This window comes from Ornithodoros turicata, chromosome 10 (assembly GCF_037126465.1).
Source record: "Ornithodoros turicata isolate Travis chromosome 10, ASM3712646v1, whole genome shotgun sequence".
In the NCBI taxonomy this organism is placed as follows: Eukaryota; Metazoa; Arthropoda; class Arachnida; order Ixodida; family Argasidae; genus Ornithodoros; species Ornithodoros turicata.
The window spans coordinates 27,787,455-27,805,109 of NC_088210.1; the positions used below are offsets into that span (position 1 = coordinate 27,787,455).

The 17,655-nt window shown below is 44.3% G+C and overlaps 3 protein-coding genes across 4 annotated transcripts; 1 reads left to right on the top strand and 2 right to left on the bottom strand.

Moving 5' to 3' along the window:
- Positions 1–395: 395 nt before the first annotated feature.
- LOC135369636 (merlin-like) lies at positions 396–9,097 on the bottom strand. 2 transcript variants are annotated; one of them, XM_064603121.1, is made up of 16 exons: positions 8,642–9,097; positions 7,867–7,995; positions 7,587–7,793; positions 7,126–7,206; positions 6,086–6,237; positions 5,283–5,358; positions 5,004–5,138; positions 4,855–4,929; positions 4,477–4,590; positions 3,963–4,085; positions 3,755–3,886; positions 3,541–3,626; positions 2,748–2,850; positions 2,430–2,602; positions 2,079–2,238; positions 396–737 (listed from the first exon to the last, which is right to left on the bottom strand). In XM_064603121.1, exons 1-16 carry the CDS (start codon positions 8,726–8,728, stop codon positions 687–689), a joined length of 1,884 nt encoding a protein of 627 aa, XP_064459191.1. In that variant the 5' UTR covers positions 8,729–9,097; the 3' UTR covers positions 396–686. The 2 variants fall into 2 exon arrangements, with proteins under 2 accessions (XP_064459191.1, XP_064459192.1); XM_064603122.1 differs by lacking the exon at positions 7,126–7,206 and having other exon boundaries at positions 8,642–9,096.
- A 218-nt stretch (positions 9,098–9,315) lies between these two features.
- LOC135369637 (replication protein A 70 kDa DNA-binding subunit-like) lies at positions 9,316–13,794 on the top strand. The gene is made up of 17 exons (XM_064603123.1): positions 9,316–9,449; positions 9,608–9,655; positions 9,756–9,831; positions 9,915–10,023; positions 10,099–10,259; positions 10,320–10,364; positions 10,456–10,561; positions 10,621–10,792; positions 10,867–11,059; positions 11,129–11,268; positions 11,695–11,764; positions 11,852–12,004; positions 12,068–12,195; positions 12,408–12,521; positions 12,691–12,798; positions 13,273–13,359; positions 13,446–13,794. The coding sequence occupies exons 1-17, from the start codon at positions 9,417–9,419 to the stop codon at positions 13,542–13,544; spliced, it is 1,842 nt and encodes a 613-aa protein (XP_064459193.1). The 5' UTR covers positions 9,316–9,416; the 3' UTR covers positions 13,545–13,794.
- Positions 13,795–14,328: 534 nt separating this feature from the next.
- LOC135369638 (uncharacterized) lies at positions 14,329–16,231 on the bottom strand. The gene is made up of 2 exons (XM_064603124.1): positions 16,079–16,231; positions 14,329–15,942 (listed from the first exon to the last, which is right to left on the bottom strand). Exons 1-2 carry the CDS (start codon positions 16,082–16,084, stop codon positions 14,479–14,481), a joined length of 1,470 nt encoding a protein of 489 aa, XP_064459194.1. The 5' UTR covers positions 16,085–16,231; the 3' UTR covers positions 14,329–14,478.
- Between the last annotated feature and the right edge of the window lie 1,424 nt (positions 16,232–17,655).

A 17,655-nucleotide genomic window follows, 5' to 3' on the forward strand; every position in this document is an offset into this window, starting at 1 on the left:
AATATCATTAGCATTATCATCATGCATTTATGCATTTACCAGTACTGCTATGTACTGCTGAACACGGCCACACTGGTGTGTCATCCTTAACTTTTCCCGAAACGACCTTTGAAAATTGTGCTTTAATATTTTTTGCATAGTGACCAGGGTGCCTCGGGAGTTCAACCCCCACCCCTACTTAAACTTAGAATGACGTCCACCTTCTTCTTGTAAAGCACAGATTGAACCCTATGCATAGAACCCCTCCCAAAATATTCTTCCTGCTATGCTACTGATGGTAACATTGTTTTTGACAGCAGACCCATCACCCGCAAGACAAAGCTCAAGTCACTGTGAAGGCCCCGCAGGGTTTTTCTTTTTTTTTTTTTTAGAATCTGCTTTGGAGTACACCAACATACAGATGCCTACTACTTTATTTACATAATTTACAAAGCACACATAAAAACAGGCAGTACGAAGGCAGCCAGCTGCATAATGCAGTATAAAATTTATAATGTGACACGACTTCAATACTTTTCTACTAACTGCAGAATATTACAGTAAAAAAATACAATTTCATGGCAAAAGCAGGTCTCCTTCAAGACAATGTCTCTGGACACTGAGATGCAAGCTCCAAACCAACAACAGCATTTCCATCATAGCATCCTTTGTATGTATGCGGTACACATAAAGGATGACCATAGTTATCATAACTCTTCGAAAAAGGCCACTCTTGCCTTGGTTGATCCAGACTTGGTCTGAAAAAGACAGAGGTACTAGGATGTTACTATTGCGGACAAAGGTAGTTTCGTCAAACGGCGTGTACCAGATAAGGGGTCCTACCCAGTGGCGTCATTAGGGGGTGATGTGACGGAAGGGGGTGACGCCCCGCACCAGTACAGGCGCTTCCTCCTCTTCTCTGCAGTGTGATAATGCCAAAAACAAACTGAGGAATCCTCAGTCATTTATTTTTATTTGTTGTATAATATTGTTATTTATCATGTACCACCTGGTGCAGAAAGGGATCCGTTAATGGGAGGAGGCAGGGGTGACGCAAAGAGCTTCCGTAGTGGGTGACTTGTACCCTAGTGATGCCACTGGTCCCACCGTAAGCAATTCGCTATGTCACTTCACTTTGTGTTATTTCAGGTGTTTCTTTTTTCTTTTTTTGTGCCCATGAAAAACAGAATGTCTTGTTTAAGGTGCACCTCACAGGTCACAATACATCAGTAACAAGCCATTTGGTGAATGGCATCTATCAGAGATATATGAAAAATTTCGTGGTTTTAAACACTAGACGTTACGGACAACCTTCAGGACACAATGTTGAGGGGCTTAATGTGGGACTGCTGCAGATGTAAAACGTTGTGTATAGTGATAACCGCAGGAGCACAGAAAGTAACACAGGACAGGCACTTGGGACGATCATTTCTGACCTACAGTAGTCCCTCAAGAAATGTGAAGCTGAAAATTAAACACTCAGAATTTAAAAATTTAAACAGAATGATTTCAATTTAAAAAATTAAAATTTTTACATTTAAAATTTTAACAAAACAGCAGAAAAATTTAAACAAAGCAGACTGCACAAGCAAAGTAGAGACTGCAGCAGAGACATCTTTCCGCAATAAGTCACAACCGCCCTCAGTAGAAATAAAACAGTTAAGCTTCACATCATTGGCGTATTGAATGAAATGTGAATATTTAACACTAGAACACGAGCCTTTGACAAATAGGTTAGAAGCTAGAGACAAGAAAACGAGAGATAATGTGCTGCGTAAACGCATCACGTGCATCCTGTTGCTGAGGTGAGGAAAAGGCCAAGGCCACACACATTCAGTTCATAACTGCATAACTTTGGTAAGAGAAGTGAGTGATTAATAAGATCAAATGGTTTAAATAAATTAGAACAGAGAGCTTCAACCTGCTGATGCTTGTTGAGCGAGGACGTTGAGCGTTATAGGTGTCTTACTGCATAGTTCTTCTAAAACTTTCCTTACGGTAAATTGACTGCTTTAAATCGGATACACAGAAACCCACATAGCTCTGGGCTACGACGACGGCGACATCCGCATTAAAATAACAACTGGCAGCAAACTCACTTTACGCAAAGTCGAGTACTTGTTCTCCCCGCGAAGTACGTTGTCCTCATAAATAAGATCCATCGAGGTGAGCTTATTCTCCACTTTTAATACCTCGATTTCGGATTTAAGTTCCTGCAGATGCTCCTGGAGGTGCTTGCTCTTTTCCAAGTATTCAACTCTGTTGGCAAAGAACACAACAGTCACTACTTGAAACATGTCACTGTTGTACTATGAATCAGTTGAGAAGTTTTTACCGGAGAAGACACGGACAAACCGGATAAAATATAAGGCTCGACATAACGATACTACTCACTTGCATCACGCAACACCACAGAACCTGAAGATTGCTCGACAGGACGTACCACTCACCTATCTTTTTCAATTTCCATCGCAAGTTCCGCCATGTCTGCGTCTGTCATGAGGTCACAACTCACCGCAGTCATGGACCCCATCCCACCGTCTATCTGGAGACTGCTAATGTTCCTCGGTACGTCGCTTGGTGCAGCAATCTCTGGGGCCGCTGCTAGGTTGTTCTCGTAAGGCTAAAGAACAACACACACCGGACAACAATCTTCAGCTTGTGTAGCCAGTATCAGAGAACAATGTTTGCCAAATGTTACACTTTTACGTGGCAATTGGACACCACATTGTAATTATTTTTTTAAAATAAAATTCAATTATCGTTACCTCATATGGGCTTTTGAAGATGCCAAGAAGCTTATCCTTCGCCTGCTTCTCTGCAAGACGCGCCCTGAACAGCTCATCTTTTAACTGGTGCGCTTCTTGAGCTCTGTAAAGAGACAGAAACAGAGCAAGAGTTAACTAACAGATTAATTACTAACTTAAATGAACATATTTTAATTTGTTTATTATTTAATTTTTTAATTAATATTTCATAATACTAATTTTAATTAATAACCAACTAACAATTAATAGAGAAGTGTCCTGACAGAACTGCGTTTACAGATAAATCAGAGGCTAAGATCCCTGCAAAACATAAGTATACTTGTTTTCTCAGATTTTATATTTCGAGTTGGAAAACAGTAAGATCAGGTATACTATACTATACTATACTATATGCGTATACGTATACTCATGTGAAAGAGCAAATTTTCGGCTGAAAAATAGAAGGTAAAAAGAAGAAAATGCAAGGTGTCAAGAGGAAGAGCAAAGAGTGAAATATTTAGTGTTGAACCAAGCTCGTATGAGACCCAAGTGAGTGATACTAATGCAAATTGTGGGATATAAAAGGGATTTTGTGGGATTAATACCCAAACAAACGCAAGGCTCCAGTTACCCTTAAGCGTTGGCTTTAACGTGTCTCAATGCACGAAAGCGTGTAATGGCAGAAAGGGACTATTGGAAAACACTATCAAATGCTTACAGAGTCCCGAAAGTTTCAAAGTATCTACACAAGAACAATACACAATATTTCGTTATGCACAGAATACTTATATGCCACACTGTATTCTATACTCACCTCCTCTCAGACTCCTCAATCATCCGTGCAGCCAGTAGTTCAGCTTCACGGGCTTTCCTTTCCATCATAATTTTCTCTTCCTCAGTCTGAGAAAGACCAAGTTACAAGAAGGGCCATTTTAATGAGTGAGTACACAAAACCACAGTTTGGAAGACTAACAAAACCATCATAAGAGGACGCATCAGAGTAAAATAAAACAAAATACACTGCAAACCTTTATGGCACTGATTTTGATTCGCTGGATCTCAGCTTCTGCTTCTGCTGCCTTTTGTGTCAATAGCATAGCCTCCTCTTCAGCCACCCGTGATTTCTCTGCCAGTAATTCGGCAGTCTCTTCAGATCGCCTCTACAAGGGTCAAACATTACAGCAATTACATTTTATATTTTATCTGATACTCGTCCAGGCTCAAGAAGGAACCTACCAGGGCTTCATGAGCCGTACGAGCTTCCTCCTGGTACTGTAATAACCGCTGCTCCAGCTCAGCCTTTTCCCTCTCCACTTCCTCTCGTAGTTGCTTTTCACGACTGAGCTTGTTCCTTTCCATCTGTTCGCCAGATATTGCAAATGATCAACGGCGATCCAGACCTGACTTGCGGCATATTCTTAAATGTTCCTCGACTCGACCCTCCACTCAAGCTGCACCTCGAGACCACTTTTAGCGCTTCATAAATCGACCTCGACATGGAACTCTCCCTGAGCAGAACAACCTCTAGGGGAGGAATCGCTCGAGCGTACCCTTGAAGCCCGTTGGCTACTCAAACGGAGGAGCGCTTCCTTCTTCCACTCACCAGCAGTCGAGGTGGGGCGTTGAGTCGAGGATCGTTTAGGAATACAGCCTCTAGATGACAGACTCCATGAAGTTTGTTCACAAAGAACTAGCACACGTGCTTGTGTGGGTGCACAATGTTGCCAGAAAATTGCAGTAATGCTCATACCTGTCTTCGCAGCTTTTCTTCTTTGGCCTGAGCCTTCATCTGCTGCACCTCCATGGAGTCAGGCTTTCGGCGTCTCATGAAAAGATCGTGGTTTCCGATGCATAAGTCTAGTATCTGAAAAGTGATGCGCAAAGCAATAGTAATTATTATGCAGTATGATCATGTTATGAACATGTGTTGTGGGGGGGAAAGAGGCCTCCCCCCCCTCCCCACCCGGATGTCATCATAATATGAACCTCTGAACACCCAAACAGTTGCATGCTTTGATCTCTCCCTCCCCCCCCCCCCTAAAAAAAACAGGGAACATGATGAACACAAACAGAAGATGAACAACACTAGATAAACACAAAGGAAAGCAGAGGAGCAAAAGATACTCACTAATTTGTTCATCCTTATCTTGATAGAATAAAATTGGAAACTGGGAGCATTCTTGTCAACAGGTTTGATGTTGAACTGGAAACAAAGACAACAAGGTTGAAGCCCCAGCCTCACAAATTTAGGAACGGTACCAAAAAAAATGGACATACCTTCTTGTCATCAAATGAAATATTCCTAATTTCACTCCAGGGAAATGTGATCTTGGGGCAAAGCTTATTGTTCTTCTCATATATATTAAGTCCTAATGCTGTGACTCCCATCCACAGATCTGTATCCTTTTTATTCTGTTAATAACAATAAGTGAAACAAATTTATTTCATTTCGGAACACATGTATACAAAGCCTGCAGCATGTTGTTACGTTATTCAATGCAATACACAACAAATTTATATTACTAGATTAGAACCAGTTAGAATATGCAATCTTACACTGATACGGAAGTAGTTGACTCCGTACATGTCCAAGTCTTGCGCTATTTTCAGGTACTCCATCTCGGCTTCATCCCTAAAAATACATCAGAATTTGGCACGGGCCTTAAACAAGTACTCAATTACGGATTTTTATAGCCAATAGGTTTCCACGGATCTGCAAAATTTTGCAGAATTGGCCATGTCTCGCGGGCCCTGCTGTTCCCCACAGAATCAAGTTTTTTTCGCGGAATATTGATATATTACAGAATTATGTAAGTATTTCAAGTGATCTGCAACATTTTCGAGGGTTAAGCCCAATCAATCACAACTGCCACCGCTGGCACTTACATGCCTAAACGTGCTGCGACAAAAGAAAATCTAACGACAGGAACGCCTAGAGAGAAATTGTCAGATCTCCATTAACTCCCCCCCCCCCCCCCCCCCCCGAGGCTGGGATAGAAACACAAAACACGAATCTCGTGTTGTATGTTTCTACCCCAGTCTCAATTTTCATTATGGAGATCAGATATCACCAGCTCACCTGCTTTCTAGCGGCTCCTGACGTAACTTGTCAGAGTTGAGCGTAAATTTCTTTGCGCAACCGCAATGTTAGGAAATGCCGGAAAAGGACGCGGGAAGAGTTGGTAAGCGATCTTGGGAGGATGCCGCAACATTTTTTTTGCTTGTATTTTTTCCCTTTCCCTTGGAATCCAGTGGATTTCTAAATCCTGCTTCGGGGGAAATGCAGAAATCTTCAACCGCAGAAACCTAGGGGCTTTACGGATGCTTCGATACATATTGACAATAATCAGCACACTTACCTCGTCATGCCTTTGTGGTCAGCATACCAAATTTTGATTCGTTCTTCCCACATTTCCAACGTCATCTGATACTGATCAATCACCCTTTGCGGAAGGAGGTCATCATTCGCGAGCATCCCTGGGGTATAAGTAGCTTCATCATAGTCGCCATACTGCAAGGAAGAAAGGAAGGCGTGCCTATGCTCACTGGTGTTTTTATGACGTAAAAACTACGGCTGCGCAAATATTTAGGTTTTTCTAATATCAAAGCGAATAACTGTGTATTCAATTCGCACTCAGAGTAGAATAAGGTCTTCTACATTCAAAAATCGAATCAAAATTAGGTCTCTTAGAGGCCGATTATTATACTCTAATAGTTTTTAAGTTGCACCCGTAAGCCCTCAAACACCAGGAGAATGCTGGAGTGAGTGCTGGAGGATTGAGTGGTGGTCATACTTTGGCAAAACTCACTGATGATTCATTGATGGTCACTCGTGCTCAATGTGGAGAATGAGATGAGCACGAGTGAGCTAATGGAGAGCTGAGCAGGGAGTGAATGAGCATGAGTGAGCACACGGACGGTTGAGCAGGGAGTGAATGAGCATGAGTGAGCACACGGACGGTTGAGCAGGGAGTGAATGAGCATGAGTGAGCACAAGGACGGTTGAGCAGGAAGTGAATGAGCACGAGTGAGCACATGGACAGTTGAGCAGGGAGTGAATGAGCACGAGTGAGCACACGGACGGTTGAGCAGGGAGTGAAGGAGCATGAGTGAGTACACGGACGGTTGAGCAGGAAGTGAATGAGCATGAGTGAGCATATGGACGGTTGAGCAGGGAGTGAATGAGCATGAGTGAGCATATGAAGAGCTGAGCAAGGAGTGAGTGAGCAAGCATAAGCAAACGGAGAGCTGTAGAAAGTGGTAATGGAATGGAATTAAATGGTAATCACTGCAGGCGCTATGTTGATCAGCCAGACAAGTACCACTAAGTGGGTCCCTCCCGACTATCATTTTAATCATGATAGCCCATTAAGTCATTCTCGATACTCTGAACACTTACAATGGCAGGAGAAGAACATGGGCGAAGGGCAGTCTCATGGCAAAAGCGCCTGCAGCTGCTACACGGCAGAATGTGGCACACCTGACAAAATTCACACTCATGAGCGTGCTAACTCATGCTCCACGCGACGAATGAGTTGAGCGTAAGTGAGCAAACTGATAGCTGAGCGGGGAGTGAGGAAATGGTGAACTGAGCAATAAGTGAGTTAGCATGAGTGAGCAAGCAAGGAGCTGAGCTGGAGATAAGTGGGCAGGAATCACAGGTGCCGACCTGGTGCTGGTCCATACGAGGCTACGTATGCTTCTAACGTGTATCACATTCTGTGTGTCTGTATTGTTGCTGTACACGTGTTTGTTTCTGTTTTAATTATTTGCTTTGGTTCCTACGTGCTTTGTATTTGCCTCGATTTTAAAGTAACTATTTGCATAGTTCCAATAAAAAGACAGCTGTTCGAACCAAACCTTTGCCTGCACGGCATACGACGCAAGGAGAACGGAGGCCTCGGGGGGGCAGTAGACGTGCATGTTAAGTATTGCCTGCTTCACTTGCAAGAAGAACAAGTGCTGCGTGATTTCCTGTATAAGTTCTTCGGACACGTCCTCGGGGTAAAATTTGGCTAGGAAGAGCAAAGTCAACGGTGTCCTCTTTGGCACATCGAGGTCTTGGACCTGGGACACAAAAGCAAAGGTCATGGCCGGGCCACCAACTGCAACGTGTGAACTTAAAATGAGTTCTACCAACCTTCTTGTCCAACTTCAGCCACGCCACAAACCCTTTTGAGTCGACGTATTGTAAACCAAAGTACCAGGTTTCTCTCAGACCAATTGTTCGACAAACTAAGTCAAAGAGTTCTTGTCCTGTGGCTTTGTGCTGTAAAAGATGAGGAAGAGGTGATTAAATAACTGCATGTGTGAGCAACGAGATGGCATGTAATTGAAGCGCGCTGCCACAAACATAAGTATGTTGAAACTGCACAGTAGTAAGGCATCTTTTGCAATGCCAAAGTCTCAGCTTGTGCTAAACTAAATGCTGCTTCAGAAATTAAATTTAGTGTTTCTGGCAACGCCACACGTAGAAAAACAAAAAACGAAACTTTGTGCAGCACCATATATCAGCGAAGTAATGATGTACATGAGAGAACTCATGTTCTGAGACTGGAACAACATAGAAAGGACAAATACATACAAAGCCTCAATTTGCCTAAGAAATTAACGATGAGGTGCGTTAGCTTAGCTCAATTGGTAGAGCCCTGGACCGGTAATCCAGAAGATGTGGGTTTCGAGTCCTACAGCTGGCTAACCTTTTCAGTGACTTCCATTTTTCACCGTTAATGATGTATGCCTGTAAGCGCACTACAAAGCAAAGCCGAACATGACAAAACAGATACACTACGCCGACAAATTCCAAGTCAAAAACTTCGATGTACAGTTTGCGGCGACAGTTCACAATGTTAAGCTCACACAGTCGATGGTGAAACATAGACGTTTACACGAATACAACGTGACATGCGACTTACATCAAGATCAAACTCGAGCTCGGCGTCCATGGTCGACACACGGACGGGAAGCACTTTCCCACGTTTGCGACTTTTCTTGAAAGGCATCGTGTACCGGTGATTGAACAGCGACGTTTCAATATCAAGTCAGCACGAACGGCGCAGCTCTCATTGTTTGTTTCTCTTGAACTGTCTTCTTATTACTAGGTCAAATAAGCAAATACTGACGTGCCCCCCTCACCCCCAACGTAATAAACTCCACGAGTCAAACGCATTGATGGCATCCACATCCAGGATAACGTTTCACTCCAACGTTTATGAATATTTAAGAGCGGCCGTACATGAGGTCCTTTCTGTCTTTCGAAGGCCTGAACGAACTTACGAAGAAAGTTTTTACGCGATAACGCACAGCAAAAATAACCTTCCCATCCGGAACCTTAATCCGAGACGTTGCCAGACGCAAACCCGTTTCCGCTGGATTCCGGAATAACTCAACAGGAGACAGGACGCGACGAACATAAGCGGCTCACCCTCAAATGATTTGATAATGGTCCTAATTATTAATTCATGCTGGAGTGTAAGTTACCTCGAAGTCGTAGCCAACCTCTATTACTGTTTGTCACGCTAAAAACAGAAAAGAAAAAAAAGTTTGAACGTGTACTGACGTGCTACGTGCTCTGCCAGAGCTTTGGTGGCTTTGGCGCGCATTTTTTTCCCTTTCCCGCTTTCTTCAATGTCCGCGCGCTTGTTTGTTCGTCATTGTTGATGCGCATTTGAGAGTTCTTGAAGTAACGTCATGGGATCACCGTTGACTGGTGGAGCAGTGCAGGTAACGTTTTTGAATTGTCGTTCAATTATAACAATCCTGTTCCTTTCAAAAGTCAGAGGTCCGACACGTTTACCGACAGTGTTTGGTTGTGCCCGAATTCGCTGATATTGTAATCTGGCGTTGCCCTGTAATTCATAAAACATATATTACCTTTTCAGCGCATCCTCGATGGAGAGCTGGTGGACAAACCTGTGCTTCAAGTTCTGGTGGAGTATCGTGATCATTTCGTCTGATGCGCCTTTGTTCCGGAGTGTAGATATCTTGACTTGCTTGAGCATAAACACCGTGGGATTTTTGCACTTTCAGAATTTCAAGCCAATACCCGGTGGCAGCAGCGAGAGGTATCGTCTCCTGTTGTCCGATGGGGTAATGTGTCATACATGTAAGGCCCAATACTTCATAGTGCATCGTTTATTTGCATGTGCCACAACAGCGCTGTGCAACATTGTTCTTGACCCCCCGCAGATGCCATGCTGGGAACGCAGTTGAACGAGAAGATAACGAGCAAGGAAGTTGAGAAGTTTGCTGTCATACAACTGGACAAGTACATGTGCAACACTGTAAATCCCGAGAAGTAATCTGCAGTTTTCTTGTTTGGAACTAGTGGCATCGATCAGCATAAGGGTGATATATTTCAATGTCTCTCTAGGAAAATTCTAATAATCCTTGAGCTGACCGTCGTAGCTGCTGGTGCTGACGTGGGTTCAAAGATTGGCAACCCTGTCACTAATGTACCTGGTGTCGTGGCTCAGCAGAGTGCACAAGCTCAACAGAATGTGTCCGCACCTGCTGAAGCTGCAGCACCCCAACGTAAGACCAGTCTACCCAACTACCTCTGAAGTTCATTGAAATTAACGTTGTCTTTTTCAGGCCCTCAACAGCCAACACAGTTTCAGTTCAGGGGCAACACATCATGTAAGAGTGTCTGACTTGCCGATATGGTTGCCAGTAGTGTTTCCTAGCATTGCCGCTGGGCAAGCTAATGATATATTCTATCATTTATTAGCTATGTCCGCACCGCAACGTCCTCAAATGTCAACTGGAGGGTCATTGCAGCAAACCAATGGTGTTGTCGTGTTCCCAATAAGCAGCCTTACACCTTACCAGAATAAGTAATGTGCATAGTACAAATATAAAGAACTGGGGATTATGAACTCCTCTCTGCTCTCAGGTGGACTATCCGAGCAAGAGTCACCAACAAGAGTGCCATCCGAACGTGGAGCAATTCCAAGGGGGAAGGCAAACTCTTCTCGATGGACTTGCTCGACGAGTCCGGTGAAATCCGCGCGACTGCTTTCAATGCAGAGTGTGACAGGTTCTACGACGTCATTGAAGTCAACAAGGTAGCTACTATAATAAATGCAGACTGACCACACGGAGCTGTTGTTATCGACATTTGGAACGTCGTCGTTTCTAGGTGTACTACGTCTCCAAGGCCAACCTCAAGCCAGCCAACAAGAACTTCACCTCAATCAAGAACGAGTTCGAGATGTCGTTCAATAGCGAGACGCACATCAGCCCCTGTGACGACAGCTCGAGCATTCCTACGGTTCAGTTCAGCTTCGTACCCATTCTGAAGCTTCAGGGGATGCCCCGGGACACACTCGTAGGTAATGACCGTTGGGGTCTCCTAGTATCTCGCTCGCACTAACAGTTCGTGTGTGTGACGTGATTTCTAGATGTGATAGGGGTCTGTAAGAGTGCCGGCGAGGTCCAGACGGTGATAAGAAGGAACACAAACCAGGAGCTGAAGAAGAGAGATATCCAGCTGGTGGACAAAACCAACACGGAAATATCTCTGACATTGTGGGGAACTCAGGTTTGTGCTCTGCGCTTCTCGCGTACACACGTGCTTTCCAAACATTTGTGATAAGGATGCGCGAATAGTTACATGGCCGGAACAGATACGAAGCAGATTGTTGTGCGATTGAACATATTATAGATATAGATCATATATATGTGGTTCAGAAGAACCACTTTGTTGTGAAGTTGGGCGAATTGCTAAAAAATGTCATATCAGTAGTTTGTGATCGGGGGATTCAAAGCACAAATCCATGGGTTTATTTCACTAAATGGATCTTCTGCTGTATATGCACATGGGTGTTTGAGTGAAAGCAGTTTTATAGCCTCTTCCTGTGCTCTTGAATATAGAATTTCTTATTTGATTTCAAATTTAATGCTAAATTATTTGCATCAGCATTTGCACAGTCCTGTTTTGCGATGATAAGACGGTATCACATTTCAGGCTGAAACATTTGAAGCCAGTGAACACCCTGTGGTAGCGATCAAAGGAGCACGCATTTCAGATTTCGCTGGTGCGTAAACGTCTTCCTTCACCACCTTATGTATAGGACATTAGAGTGTCATTACTGAATTAAACTACATCATTTTCATTGCATCAGGTGTCTCGCTTTCATTGATCGGAAGCAGCATGATGCAAGTAAACCCGGACCTACCAGAATCTCACTCTCTCTACGGATGGTACGTGAACGAAGGCAGTTCAATGGAGTCGCAGTCCATCACAGTCAGGGGCGGAGCCGGAGGTTCTCTAACGGGTATAAAGCAAAAAATGCTATCTACTCCGTGTAGCGAGCTAACCTCTCCGACCACTCCTGCAGGTCCCGGTACGGTCTGGAAGTCCCTGGAACAGGTCAAGAAGGAAAACTTGGGACAGGGGGATAAGCCGGACTACTTCACGACAAAAGCAAGCATTGCGATAGTTCGGAAGGAAAAGTGCCTGTACAAGGTGAGACAGATTGCCTTTAAATTCATTTTTGAATGGTACTGTATTCTACCATGCATAGAGTTTTAGGGATAAACGAGTTTCTAATTCCCTTTTTTGAAATTCGTGTTATTCCAGCTTGAGCACTTCGGATGATCTCTTGCAGTATAAGTGCAATGCCCCGTAGATTTAACCTGCTTGTTAATCTGGGAAACGTGGTTTTCTTCTTTTAATAGGCTTGTCCCACAGAGCAGTGCAACAAGAAGGTAGTTGACATGGAGAACGGGTTTGTGCGTTGCGAGAAGTGTGCCCAGGAGTTCTCGAACTACAAGTGGAGGCTACTAGTCTCGGTATGTAACTCTTTAAATTTCTGCGCAGTCAATTCTCTTAAGACGCAGACTGGGATTCTGAGGAATGTAGAATTAAATTACGCGTTACATTACACATTGTGCCGGAAATTGTGCTCCACAAAAGTGTGGTGTGTTCATTAATGTCACATTTATGTGTATGTGTGTGCAGGCCAACTTGGCAGATTTCAGCGACAGCCAGTGGGTGACGTGCTTCGGGAAAGAAGCGGAGCAGCTCCTCGGGGCATCCGCCGAAGAACTTGGAAGCTACTTTGAGATGGTCAGTTGACAGCGCAAAGATGTTTGGAAATCTTCACGATGAATACGAGGGCTGCGCAAATAGTGATTTTAGAGAACTGAATTGATACACGAATATTATGAAACAAACAGTTATATGACGACCCAAATACATACAGCGCGCATACAGATACATATCATATATTCGTGATATGTGCATACAGATCTTCGATTGAAGCAGTGTGTTAAACCCGTTTTGACATTTTTAGATTACGAGCGTGGCTTAAAAAATATCCCATTAAAACAGTCAACCGTCAATTTATGAATCGTTAATGTTCCTGGAAAAATCTTTCATAAATTCAAGTTTGGAATGAGGAAAGCGAAGTGTCTTGTCCTTGAGGGCACCGATCATAAAGCAAGGGAAATTCATAAGTCGATGTTGACTGCGTACAGTTTGGAAGAGATATTCGCACAGCCTTACTGGATATACAGTCAACTCTTTGACATGACTATGCAGAACAACCCAAGGTTCGAGGACATCATCAGCGATGCAGCCTTTAAGGAATTTATCTTCAGGTTACGTGTGAAGATGGAGACGTACAATGTAAGCCCAACCATTTACGTGTGGCGTATCCTAATGCAGTAGTTAAAGCCTACAGAACGAATCGTTATAAAACCACGTTCTTGCAGGATGAGACACGGCTGAAGACATCTGTTGTTTCCTTGTCGCCTGTCAACTATGTTGAGCACACGCAGAAGCTGCTGAAGGATATTGAAGGCATGTCGTAAACCATCTCGAGTCGTCTTTATTGTTGTTTTGTTGTAGGGCGCCGCACAAGTAACTTATCCTGAATCGTTGCAACGTATATTAGCAGTTCTAATTTGTGAGTTGCTCGGTTCAAGCTATTTCTGTTAGTTTACAAAGTTCAGAACGTACCTTGTAATATTTTAATTGATATAATTCAACGCATACTTAATTGTGAAATATCATTGCAAATATTATGCAGAAGCTGTTGAATAAAGCTGGCTCACTTTGTAAGTGTGTGTTTGTGACCGTGCTCATGTGGGTTTGACACTTTGTGACTGCTTTCTTTTCTGTCGTGAAAATAGGTATAACTTTATTTTGGTAATAATGAGAATAGTGTTTCATCGAATTCATGTCATGCAAGAGTAAAATAGATCCAACTAGAGAAGTAGAGTGGTCATAGTAAGAGTGTATAAAAGCAAATACATAACAATATTTCAAAGATTGTTACATTTGCTAGCCAACTATTAGTGGTGAAAGGATACCTGCATAGTTACCGACATTTTGGGGAGAGGGGCCACATTGTGCATCCTGTTAAGCGGGGTGACATGCACAGGACTTAACCATGTCCGTATTACTTCCCCAATCTGTAACAATATTCTGTGCTGTACTGACTGCTATGGAAAGTAAGTATTTACAGCCCATGGATCTTTTACATATTCCGTTTGATGATAGGAAATCCTATACCGAGGGGAAGAGCCGGTACGTACGTGTAAAGTGTGACGCACGATTTGAAAGCTACCAGATGTAGTTTGTCAGTTGACAAGGTTGACAGTATTGAGCCAGTTTATTAAGCGACTGAGATTGTCAATAAAATCAAATGACATGGCACGCTACTACAAATGTGTAAAAATACAATTATCTTACACTTTCAAAAAATACATTAAAAAAAGTGGCAACACATGCATTGCAGATCCCTCAAAACTGCGTGCGATTATGCTTGCCCCCTATGGCTTTTCCCGTTGGTGTGCGGTGAATGCTGCTGATGTCTGAAGGGAAGAAATCTGAAGCTGAGCACCTCTCTGTCGAGCTTTCCTGAAACATGTACTCGTCAATCATGTTCATCAGCGACGTGTCATCATTCCTGTCACCGATTGCTCCAATATTCACGCCAGCTTCAAACTGCTCAATTAGCTCCAAGACGTCCGGCAACAATGAACCGCTTGGAGTTCCAGCAAGCGGCTTTACCGCCCCATCGCTCTGACCCGAGGTGCCTGAGGCTCTAAATGTAAGATGATTGGAGTCAACGAGCCCGTCTGGACATTCGCTCAGCCCCTTAGGTGCTGCAGACAACAGAAATCTCGAATTAGGTGGCGTCGTGAACTTCTCTTCTGAAGTGTCGCGTTCGTGATCTGAAGGTGCAGTTGCAAACGATTCGTCTTCACTCTTGCATTCCCCGAGGAGCCTCCTGTAAAGTTCTTCCATACGGCCGCTAAAATCCAACTCCGTCGGAGACTTCGAGGATGAATGCCGGTGTTGCTCGGACACGTTTTTCTTTGCAGACGGCGGAGTGAACGTGGTGTTCTTTATGGGAGCCTCGAGAACGCTTCCATCCAAGCTGTCTTCAAGATCACCGACTGCGGTGGAATTTGTCGGTATCTCGGCTGTGTCGTTGCACGTAAAAGTTTCCCGTCTCATGCTGGGAGAGTCAACGGGTGCATCAGGAAGCCGAGCAACAAAGTTGCACTTTGGAGCAGGTAGCTGAACCTCGGTTGCTGGCTTCGGTTGAGCTGGTTTACTCAACTTGAACGTCACATTACGCTTCATTTCAGGCTGGGCAGCTTTTGGTCGTGCAGCCTTAAACTCAACCGGCATCGTCACGAGCCTTCTGCTCTTTGTAGTCACTTTGGCTGCAGGTGCAGGCTTTTTTTCTGTCTTGACGTTCGGCTTCTGCGAAGGCGCTAGAACCCTGCCAGATGGCTGTGCCTTTTTAGCTGCTTTTGTAGTTTTCGCAAACACCTTCCTGACGGTTCCTAGGAGAAATATCCTGCCTCTGTATCCCTGCTCCGACCGTACATGAACGGTGCACCTGCAGCTTGCCGTAGACTCCGTCGGTGCCCACAGGAAGGCAACGTCTTTCGAACCTCCAGCGGGAACTATGAATACGTCGGGGTCAGCGGAAAACCCATTTGCTACAGGTATTTTATCCACTATTATGACGTGATCAATGCTGGAGGTGTTTCGAATTTCGAGGAGTCTCGTTGCCGTGGTACCAGGAACGACGTCCTCAAATGTCAGTTGCGGAGCAGAAGAGAACGGTTGTAAAATTAGATATTCCTTGGCTACTGCAGTGCCCGCAACTTTCTTGCGTTCAGGCTCTTTGTGGTCCACTCTGTGCGGCGGTGAAAATGTCATTACTCTTCTGTCCCGTGTGTTTTGCATCTGAAAACGGGTACAACGGGTACATGAATACCAAATGTAAAACAATGTGACGGACGATACCACAGCAATGATTTCTACACAACGATGGGCATGTGGTGTCTGCTACAAATATGTTGTTACACTGTCAATACTGTACCTTCATGCAAAGTTCGAAGGCCTTGGATGTGCTGAACAGCGAACACAACGAAACTTGAATCCCCGGCTAGCATTCAAAACGAAGCCAACGAAGCCGCTCTGGTTTTACTTGGCTCTCTACGGCTACGGCTTGGCTACGGCTACGCCACAGTTGCCATCGTTGCCTTACATCAAAGCTGCATGCTGCATTGCTCCGACTGTGGTTGTGTCGCAAAAATCTCTCTTCCGAATCTTTCTTCTTGCTGTTCTGGTCATAATACCACTGATATTACCTGCCTGGAATAGTCAAATACATAATTCCGCATTGTCCTAAATGGAAGGGAATGGTAATGAGGTGAGGTCCCCGTTTCACCCCTTCCTTGCATAAGAACATGTGTCGTCTGCGTGCATCTGCGTGCCAGACGACAGAAGCATCGAACGCGTTGTAACAACGCTGGCGACCATTAAAGATAGCTACGACCAGCACTCGATTAACGGTGGCTGGCCACATTTAAAAATACAATTCCGCAGGCGACAACAAAGCCTGCCAGGAGTTAGAAAAAGCAGGAAAAAAAAAAAAGCGTCAAACGATAGGTCCATCAGTGGAGCAGGAAGACGTCGCTCCCCACCCGTCGGCTATTTTGAGGGCCTTTTCTCTCTTCTGTCAACGTGTGCTTCTTGCGCAGGTGTATATCTGTTGGATCGCGTATAAATATATATCGACTCGATAGCATCACCAGGAGCTCCCCACATGGACCACCCCGAAGGGACATCCAATATAGATTGGACGGCACTCTTGATGACTCGGTGAAGGCACCCGCATCAACTTGACGCCGCGAAGAACTTTCGAACATATATCCAACGCAGTCCAATAGTCCAACGCTAGGTTTCTAATGGACTATCAATGAGCCTACAGGTGTGGTGCCTGTATTAAGTACTATTGTAATAAAATATCGATATACGTGCTTGATTCAAGAAACATTGGGGTAACGCATCATGCCATCTGGTTCAAACAGCTCGAAAATTACTTCGCGGGCAACACGGTAGTGCACGCTGTTCGTTTATGCCACAGGTGTCGCAGGATGCAGGCGGTTCATGTCGATTTCACATCCATCCATCCAACAAAACAACCATCTGCAACGAAATGCTGACTACAGCGATTTCTGTCACGAAGCCAGAAGTGGAGGTAGCTCTCTCAAGCGGTTCATCACGAAGCGCAGCGATAACCGCGGGGCACAGACCGTTCAACATAATGTATATACCTTTTACCACTTCCTCCCAAGTTTAGAACAGCTTTATGAAAACTTCCACGATGTCACGTACACCTTCCATTTATAAGCCTCCAAAAGACGAATCGTAAATCAAAACCCAATTTAAGCCTGAAAGGTGCCAAAATAGCCTGGCGTTTCATCTTCTCTGTTGTTCACCGTTGCGCTGAACGGTTTGGTACCCGTACGCGGATTCCCGAGCGCGTCAAACATTCCGCAACGGTTAAATATGTGTACGAAAGCATTTAAAATACAATGACTGTTTCGTATAGGAGGAGCTGGCAAGAGAGACAGGACCGATGCAGTCCCTTTCTTGCTAACACCTTGCCAT

Coding starts and splice junctions, on each gene's coding strand:
- LOC135369636 (XM_064603121.1), bottom strand. CDS start 8,728: ATGCCTTTCAAGAAAAGTCGCAAACGTGGGAAAGTGCTTCCCGTCCGT. Junction 2,603..2,747: donor TCTTCAAAAGCCCATATGAG/GTAACGATAATT, acceptor GTTGTTCTTTAG/CCTTACGAGAACAACCTAGC. Junction 2,239..2,429: donor ATGGAAATTGAAAAAGATAG/GTGAGTGGTACG, acceptor CTTTGCCAACAG/AGTTGAATACTTGGAAAAGA.
- LOC135369637 (XM_064603123.1), top strand. CDS start 9,417: ATGGGATCACCGTTGACTGGTGGAGCAGTGCAG. Junction 9,832..9,914: donor TGGGGTAATGTGTCATACAT/GTAAGGCCCAAT, acceptor GACCCCCCGCAG/ATGCCATGCTGGGAACGCAG. Junction 11,269..11,694: donor TGACATTGTGGGGAACTCAG/GTTTGTGCTCTG, acceptor ATCACATTTCAG/GCTGAAACATTTGAAGCCAG.